This window comes from Octopus bimaculoides, chromosome 16 (genome assembly GCF_001194135.2).
Source record: "Octopus bimaculoides isolate UCB-OBI-ISO-001 chromosome 16, ASM119413v2, whole genome shotgun sequence".
Classification (NCBI taxonomy): Eukaryota; Metazoa; Mollusca; class Cephalopoda; order Octopoda; family Octopodidae; genus Octopus; species Octopus bimaculoides.
The window spans coordinates 25,756,685-25,766,703 of NC_068996.1; the positions used below are offsets into that span (position 1 = coordinate 25,756,685).

A 10,019-nucleotide genomic window follows, 5' to 3' on the forward strand; every position below is an offset into this window, starting at 1 on the left:
ATATGTATATATATATGTATATGTATGTATATATGTATATGTATGTATATCCCTTATTTGGAAATACAGATAAGGGTTGCTGAAACTTAAATTCATGAGGAAGGGCACTACAATTATCAAAGAGTGAAAAATAATTTCTGATGTGGTTAAGCCTTTAAACAAAATATATTCAACTGTAGACTCAAATTTGTGAGTGAATGAATTGCAGTAAAGGTTTATTACATCCATGTATTCTTTCAGGCCTTAGAAGAGAGAAACCGTCGCTCATTCTTTATTATATGTCAAACCATGTGCTTCATCAAAACCTGTCAATATTTTTGTCAGCAAAATATTTCCATTAAAATGCTGGTTTCATTGGCATTGTATATTTGGTCAGCTTTCCTCAACAAGTTTATTAAATCTGGTCAACCAACCATCAAAGAAAACAATGGAAGACTTCAAATACATATACTCTTGACATTTTAGCTTTGGCTAAAATCATAGATGTAGCCATAACCTCCAGTTGTCATCATTTAATGTCTGCTTTTCATGCAGGCATGAGTTGAATGGTTTAATGTCAACTTTGGCATGATTTCTATGGACAGATGCCCTTCCTGATATCAACCACTTCAGTCTGTACTGGGTGCTTTTCGTATGCCGCCAGCACAAGTGGGTCACCAAGTAACTTGCAAGTCAGACAAAGGAAAGCAAAAAGCCCTCTTGACTAAATGGTAGTGGTGGTAGGGTATTTGAGAGTTGGGAGGTAACCACCCATGCAATATTTTATCCAAATCTTTATATTTCACTTATTATGCAGGCATTCCCTATTATTTCACTGTTCAGCTTGAAATATTCATTGATTCTTTTTGTTCAATTTGGGGGGGGGGGGGTCCTTTTCTGTGCTACATATATTAAGTGAATATATATTGTTGAGGCCATTGTTTTACAGCACAGTAGCCTTCCTGTTGCTAATCCTTACCTGCTTTTCAAGTAAGGGATCTCTTATTTCACATAACTTTGGAAGTACAAAAACCAGCAGGCGATTGATTTGTCAACAAACTTCATTGCTTGTAGCTCAAGTTCTCTTGCAAAGCACACAGGTTATAAACACTCACTGAGACGCAACATGCATGCATGTGCATGCACACATGGCAGTGAATTTGGTAGTTAGAAACTTAGTAGACCTAAGGCAGCATTAGTCAGTCTGGAGTTATAGTAGAAAACACTTGCTCAAGATGCCACCAACTTCTGAACCACACCAACATGCTTGAATCATGCTTTAAAATTGAAAAACTTGTGTTTTGAATTCTTGAATTATGTTTACCAGTGTCAATTTGATATTCTGTCATAAGCAGATTTCTGCTTTCACCTCATCCCATTTTCTTTAATGACCCCTGATACATCACCAAATTTTAATGTTTTTCTATTTTTGTTTCTCCTTTGTAACTAATGACATTGCAATGTCAAATAAATAAAATGTATTAAAACAGCATCAACATTACAAATTGTGGAAGTAGATGTACACAATTTGTGTATTGCTAGTTGTTTTCTTCACTGTACAATTTTCAAAGTGATGTTTACTTGGGTTTTCTGTTATTCTGGATGCCATTATTTAGCAAGCCCAGTCTTCTGTTTTGGGCCATCATGTTGAAAAATCTTTGTGCAGTGAGATAACTAAATTAGGTTTTAGATTTATATTTTATTACTAGAATATCAAAATCATTTTAGAAACTATTATCAAAGCGAGTTTTTCTTTTAAGAAATTAGGAAACTAAACATTTTTTTGCAAAAAGACATTCATGTATGTTGAAATCAGTGAAAACAAGAAAAGAAAAAAAAACTATAAAAGTTATTGTATTTTAAATATGTTTGGTGTATGTTATGTGTTACAATAACAATTTATTTCTTTTTTAGCTACAAAAAAGAAAAGGTAAAGAAAAACCGCTTCTACGAAGAAAATCAGAATTACCACACGATATGACAACATTAAAAGCTTTGGAAACTCACAAGCGACCTGAAGAATTTCTGTGTTCAGCAACTGAGCAACAAGCTGCTAATTGACTGCTTACATCTGCATATGGGAAGTAGTTCAAGGCTAGTTAGACAACGGTACTTCCTCTTGTCACATGTATTGTATATTGCTGATCTGTGTGGTGCATGCTTGTTACTTACTCGGTACTTCACAAGTAAGTGGCTTAGCCAATACAGATTGCAGCTTAAGGGTAAAGTTGGGTTCAACATTACTTCTTAAGTCCTAAACATGAAAATTTAATTTATGAGTGTATTATTTTGAAGATGTCTGTCACACAGACAGGAATTGTTCAACAAGACACTTGTGCATGGTTTCAAATTGGCTAGTTTGACTGTTTTTTTTTTTTTTAACATGGTTAAAAAAAAAAATAAAAGATTTTTCCCTTCTCCACCCCTCTCATATAGCTCAGTGAAACATGTCTATTGGCCTTAATCTACCACATTTATAACTTTAGAAGGCACAAGCTTAGTATTTTACTTTTGGGTTTCCTCCAAAAAGTTCAGAAAAAAGAAAAAAAAAAGAAAAAGGTAAAAAAAAATCATAAAAAAGTTCAGATTTAGGAGTTTTTTCTTTACAAAGTTATTAATCATTCTTTTAAATTATTTTTCATTTTTTTTTTTTTTCATTTAAGATTTAGAATTTTAATGTCATCTGTGGAAAATATTCTTTGAATAGATAAGGAATGTGTTTACATTAAAATAAAATTTAAATTTCCTTTAAAAGGAATTGATGAATATTGGGAAAAAAAAAGAAAAACATCATCAAAGCATTATGACACATTTTAACCATATGCTTTTCCTTATGTACATCTGAAGGTGAAATTGTTTTGGGTCTGTTAGAACTGCATGTCTTATTAGTTAAAAATATATTTTCTGTACACACACATACACACATACGCATCAATAGTTTAGTTTATTATTATTATTATTATTGTTGTTATTATAATTATTATTATGGTTCACCACAAACATGTGGGTTGGTTTAAAGCCCAAAAGATCCATTGGTGCTGCTAGAATTCAACCTGAACTTATACCTTGGATGCTTTTGTGTAATGTATAACCAGTTAGCCCATTTGTCCAAAGCATTTTACTTCCAAGAGTTCCTACTACCTTTCAACACCTCCCAGATTGGGGGGAAGAGTGCTTTTCTCTTACAAATTCAGGCTTCATACTGTTAGGTTATATACAATACATGTGACTGTGCCTATTTGCTACAATTGTTGTACACTGGACCAAATGTTGCCAATAATCTGACCAAACTTCAGCAACTTCAAACAGTTAAAAAAATTTTTTTTTAAAATCTATTTCATCTCTCTAAATCCATTGCAAATCACAATGGTTGACAGCACACCAATTGTGGAGTTATATTATTTCATTTGTAAGTTTAGCAGTTTTCTCTGCTGAGAAAATTTCCACTGCTGTTATTGAACTATTTCAGAATTAGTAAAATATCAGTTACAGTTTCATAGATTCCACATTTCAGTAATTTTGGTAACTGGTAACAGATTTCCTAATCCATAAACAAGACTGCATAATTCTGTATAGTTCTTTGTTTCTTTTGATGTGTGTGTGTGTGTGTGTATATACTCCCATACATACAGGTTTCTTTTTAATGTCACAAAGTAATTATTTCTCTGTTTATGGGATACTATTTTACCCTGATTGAAATAAATTTCTTTGTTAATATGACATACTGCCCATTATGGAGAAATAGCAAGCAAAATATATTGACTGATGTGTTTTAATATATTCACTGTTGAGAGTTCTTAAAAGTGTTTATTATTGTAGTGTATTACTTTGTAATATTAAAGTATAGTTTAAGCTATATATATATATATATATATATATATATATATATATATATATATATATATATCTGTATGTATCTGTATGTATCATCATAGATTGAATTAATCATTTTATTTTTAATTCATAGTATCCATACGAAATCATTTGAAATTCATGTAAAGGGTTTACTCATCTAGTAATTTTATTAGTTCACATATGTTAGTTTTATTAGCAGAAAGTTTGAGGTATAATCTCTTTCCAGTTAAAATGTTTATGAAGTTGAAGGAGAGTACCGTGAAGAATAAAAATGGAATAAGCTGTTGTTTTGTTTGAGTATATTTATTGAAATAAAGACTAAATAGATAACAGAAATAAGTCCCATTATCAATTATCTGGTAAGATTTTAAAACTAAATGATAAGCACCAATATTTAAGTGAGAAACAGGCCCACTTAGTTCTTGCTTGGTAAATGGTCCAATCAGTTGGTTTGTTGATATTTTCAGGTTCTCTAACATAAGTGAAAGGAAGTTATCCTCAAACTGGAAACCAGCCTTGACTCTTGTGGCAGTAGACTCTGCTAAACGCACCCAAAGGCCAGGTGTTGGTGGTGTTAAACTTGGCAATGGATTAAATCAATCACCCATGAATGTTCCCTGAAGTGGGCTTTTGTACAGTTTCTGTCAACGAAATTCCACCCACAAGGTATTGGTTGATCTAAGGCTTTAGTAGAAAACACTTGCCCTAGGTGCTTGTGCAGTGGGTTTGAACCTGAATCCACTTTGCTGTGAAACAAACTTCTTAACTATTCAGCCATTGCTCTATGGAACCCATTTATTTGATCTAGTTAGATCTGGAAAGTTCTTGATAAACAATCTTTATTGTAGTATAATAGTAGAATTAACAAATATTACTTAGTTTATATTCTGGGATTTTTCTCAAATTAAAATAAAAGAAAAAAGTTTTCTTTGCTATTATTTGGGATATAAAATACCTGAGATACAAGTCATATGAAATTTATAAGAACTGGAATGCATGCAGTCAAATAATAATTCTCTCTCTCATATATATATATATATATATATAATACCCCCCCCCACACACACACATATACACACACACATATCCGTCCAACCCATGTAAGCATGGACAAATGGATGTTAGATCAATAACAAAATATTGTACGTTTAAAAAGTGGATAACATGTTACTCTATTAAAATAAAATAAAAAAATTTGTCATGTTTTGCCATTAACAGATAATTGGAGAAAAAAAATCTCTATGCAGTTTAAATGTTTAATGTGTCTGCATTAACATACAATATGTTGTAACACATGCTTAATATGTAATAAACTGGCTTAGCTGTTTTTTTTTTAAGATAAATTATAAAAGGAAAGTTGATTTCATTTTCTTTAGTTAAAACGAAAAAGTTTTTTCTTCAGTGTTATTGTTATGGCAATATTCTCAGATGGTTCAATTTCATTTAAAAAAAAGTTTTATTTTTGACATGGAATAATTGGTTTGTAAGAGTTAATAATATATTACACACACACACACACACACATACATATATGAGCTTTTTTTGGCATCCCTTCTTTCACACACATACACACTCACATGCTCTTTCTCTCTCAAGCACACACTAACTAAAACTATGCAGCAGTAATTTCCAGAACATAGTATCATTCATTACTGTCATTCTTGAATATATCTTTAGTTTTTAAACGTTCCTATCTCTTTGATACTGATATAACATTCATCCTCATCATCGCTACCATCATCATCATCATCATCGCTATCATTAATAACAACAACACTTCATCTCAAATTATTTTTGTTAATTTCATTTTTTTTTTTGTCTTAAATTTCATTCAGCATTTTGAGTTAGAGAACTGATGTGTATGTTATTTTCTTATTTGATTTCTGTGACAATCTCCAGTCTCTTCCCATACTCACTGTGTGTGTGTGTGTGTAGTACTGTCCCAGCCAGAGTGGTCAATGATTATTGGCTGGAATTAGTAAGAGTAGTACTGATGTGAACTGAGAAAAGGTAAATGTATGTGTGTGTATGTGTGTATGTGTGTATGCCTGTGTGTGTGTGTGTGTGTGTATACACACACAGATGGTAGTTTATTTATTGATTCAAAGCTAAAGCATCCCTCCATTCCTCTAGACATTCACCAGGATGTTGGCATGAAGTTTTCTTGTGGGGAAAAATAAAATGAAATTTAGGGGCAGGGATGAGGAGAAAGGGGTAAGAAGGGTCTGAAACTCAAATTAAAAACAAATTTTTAAAAAATGCTCCAATAAAACTTAAAATTATGATTGAATTTGGAAGAGGTTTACAGAAGCAGGGAATGGTAAAATTAATCTGAAGTTTCTATTTATAATTATATTACAAGGAAATTTAAGTTAAATCCATTAGAGTTCAGGATGAAATTGGCTTTTAATAGATAAAGTGTGTTTTATTATTCATTTGAACTTAATTGTTTTAGGACAATAAGATCTCCATTTAGATTTGAATTATTTTAGTTATTACCTACATATAATTTTTGCTTTTTTTTATAGGAATATTTGAATAACAATAAAAGCATTTATAATAAACAATAATGAATTTTTTGATGAGCTTATGCTACTTCTGCTAAAATCACAGCTAAATCGCTCTCAAACTACATGTAGAAAAAAAAAAAAAAGAACAAAGGTCACATTTGGTCCTTTGTCTGAAAATGGAAACAGTTTGGTCAGTGGTGTGCTTAAAGTTTATTATATGGGGCTAAAACAACCTCTATATTGTCTTTTCCTCTTTCTCTCTCTTTTTAAAAATGGAATAAAATTCTTGGGAGGGTCAATGCAGGTTTATAATTTTAATTTTAAATCATTTTCTGCTTGTCTAGTTCAGTGTAACTTTTTACTTATGTATAGAAATCTTTCAATTTTAAAGTAAGATTTATGAAAAGTAGTAATAATAATAATAATATTATAATAATAATAATAAAGTGTAAACTATTTTGTACAAAGGGGAAAAGTGATTAAGCTTAATTTTTAGAAATAAAAATGTGATTGTGATAAATTTTTGACTAGACCTTCATTCATGTAAATTTACTTTTTTTTTTTTTCTTATGCTCATTGTCTTCATCTTTCTTGCTTTCATGAAATTGGTAATGTGCCTGTTTCACAGAATAAGGTATATCTTATACCTGTTTCATGAAGGAAACTTCCACAGAGTGTGTGTGTGTGTGTGTATATATATAATATTATATTATGTATGTATGGTACATGTGGTTAGATGATGGCGTGTGTATGTGCATATTCGTGTGTGCGTGTTTGTATCTATGTATGTAATGACATTTGTGGCTTCTTCCCGAATTTATATCCGAAGCCATGAAGTTTGGAATCATATTTACATTCTGGACAGTTGAAAATGCAAGCTTGTATGAGTGTTTACTATTGGTGCATGATTCTCTTTGAAAAGGTTAAAAAAAAAAAAAGTTTGCATTATTAGGCCTTTCTGTCTATAGTCCAATTTTCTCTTCTCTCCCTGTGCAGCATCTCATAATGCAGTACAATACATTTTTTTTTAAAATTCAAATCTACATCATTGGAGTGATGTTTGTTTGCTGTAAACAATTGAGAATGTGCTACATCATGTTTATGACAAGCTGTTATCACAGGAACTATGTCAAACTGAGAAATAAAGTTGTCAAATCATACTTTGGAATCTTTTGATATTCCCTTGTCTTTAAAAGTATTAGTGTAGATATTATATTTGTTTAAATGTTCAGGAAAATTATTTTTCTTCTCCCTCCTTAACCTATCTTTTTTCTTTCTTTCTTTTTTTTTTTTGATAGGTGGAAAATAGCCTTAATTGTTTTAATTTATGTTCATTGTATAGTGTAAAATAAACCAGGCTACTTTTCTGTACTTGCATGGGTTGGACAGAATTTTCTACAGCTGGATGCCATTCATGTTGCCTATTCTTACCCGTTTTCAAGTAAGGCAATATTTCCTCAAGACCAGACATGTTTTCATGGAAGATTGGAAACAAAGGATACCACTTGCATGATGGTGACACTTGCTTACAACTATCATAAAAGGAATAGGCAAGGAGACAGTAACATACACATTTGCACACTCAATGGACTTCTTTTGGTTTCCATCTACCAAATCCACTCACAAAACTGTTATTGGTCTAGGGTTGTAGTGGAAGACTGAACCCAAGACCATGTTTAGGAAGCAAACTTTTTACCATACAATCACTTCTGCACCTAAAAATAATGGCCTTTTTAACAGGTTTTTTCCTATGTTTCCCAGATGGTCACCCATCAAGCTAGGCTTGATGTTGCCTAATTTCAGTGATCAAACAAGAACCAGTGTTTTCAATCTGATATGGCCATAAATCATATTGATATATATGTATAATCATAGTCATATATGCATATATTTTTATTCATACATGTGTGTATGAGGATAAAGCTTGATGTAGTCATCCGGTTTAACAAATCTTGTTGAATTGTCCAACCCATACCAGTATGGAAGACAAACAATACATGATGTTTTAAATTATGTGTATAGTGGGGGGCATATATATATATATATATATATACATACACACACACACACACATATAACTGGCTAGATATCTTCAAAAGGGTTATTAGTTAATTAAACTTAGAAAGTTGATAATATATAAGTTTTTAAAGTTTGAGATGTGGGGTTTTAATGGAGTTATACATCAGTTTCATTTGTCTGAAGCCATAAAGTATTTTAAAACTTTGGAGTTGTTGGAAAATGCTAAGTTTGGTTTTAGCACTCCATAACCAGCATATGGAAATTTGGAACCATTTGAATTTCCAAATTGATGAAACACATCATTAACAAAATAATCAATTAAGAGGTATTGGTATTAATGTGAATTGTAGAAATTGAAACCGTTTAGTAATTCTTTTATTTCTTAAAATTCGAATAATTTCTTTTTTAATTTGATTCAAATTGTATTTCAACCTCAAATTATATACATATACCTCACTGCTGCTGGTGCCATGTAAAAAACACTCGGTACATTCTGTGAAATGATTGGCATCAGGAAGGGCATCCAGCCATAAAACCATGTCAAAACAGAGAGCAAATCTGAAGTTTTCTGACTTACCAGTTCCTGTTGAACTATCCAATCCATTCCAGCATGGAAAATGGACATTTAAATGATGATATATATGTTCTGTTTTCCATTGATTCATAGATAAGGGTTGCATTTTGCTTTATGACAATGCCAATTTTTAAATTCCTTTACCTGTTTTAAAGGACAAAATTAGCTTTAATATTTCAATATCAAAGACTCCTTTTTTTTTTTAAGACATGTGGTATTGTTAGAATAGAGGATAGTTACATGTCTGAAGTAAAGTTAGTTAAGAAGTTAAAATGGCACTGATGGTAAATACTGAGAATTCAATGCAAAGGCTGGTCATGGGTTTCTTTTTATATTTATTTCATTTCCCAAGTGAACATTCTGCAGGTTAAAAAAATATTATTTACCACACTGGAAGACTAAGAGATATCTTTAGATTATAATATAAGTTAATGCAGGTGCTGTGAATTAGAATAGAAATAGCTGAAACTGATCAGTGTTTTTCTCTTTCAGATTGTGATACTTTGTGTTTTTAGGAGACCCAATAAGATGATAAATTAAAAAAAAAAAAAAATTATTATTATTACAATTACTGTTCAAATTTCTAACTGCTTCTGATTTGCAATTTTTACATTGAAAAAATATGATTTTCTTAAAGAAGACTATATGGTGTGTGTGTGTGTATAGTTTCTGAAATTTCACAAAGATTAATTAATGACCCTATAAAAATTTAAATTCAAATGAGGGAAAGTGAAATAGTTAAAGAATTAAAAAATATACTTCTGTATAGGAGTGTAAAAAAGAAAAAAGTCAATTTGTGTTATTAAGTGCAACTGAAAACGTATGTTTAGAACTATATTTGGCAAACAAAATGTTATTTCAACATTCTTAGATTAATTTTTATTTAGCAGTAAGATCATTTAAATTCGGAAGTAAAAAAAACTAATATGGTTATCGGTTTGTTGAAAATAAACCCCTCCAAATCTTATTGCTGGTCAATATAGGTTACACCATATTTTTCTATTCATTACAAACTGTTAGCAATTTACATTTAAAAAAAATTAATTTGCTATCCAAATAAATTTTTTAAATAATTTTACTCA

At 30.8% G+C, this 10,019-nt stretch overlaps 1 protein-coding gene across 3 annotated transcripts in view; it reads left to right on the forward strand.

Annotated features, from left to right (window-relative positions):
• The window catches only part of LOC106870596 (serine/threonine-protein phosphatase 2A 56 kDa regulatory subunit delta isoform), a 120,177-nt gene extending 112,673 nt beyond the window's left edge, over positions 1-7,504 (forward strand). For 2 of the 3 annotated variants that reach the window (XM_052973625.1, XM_052973624.1), the window contains one exon: positions 1,894-7,504. In XM_052973625.1, coding sequence (XP_052829585.1) covers positions 1,894-2,040 — 147 coding nt within the window. In that variant the 3' untranslated portion in view covers positions 2,041-7,504. The remainder of the gene's footprint in view (positions 1-1,893) is intronic. The other variant, XM_052973627.1, reaches the window with a different exon arrangement.
• The last annotated feature ends 2,515 nt before the right edge of the window (positions 7,505-10,019 follow it).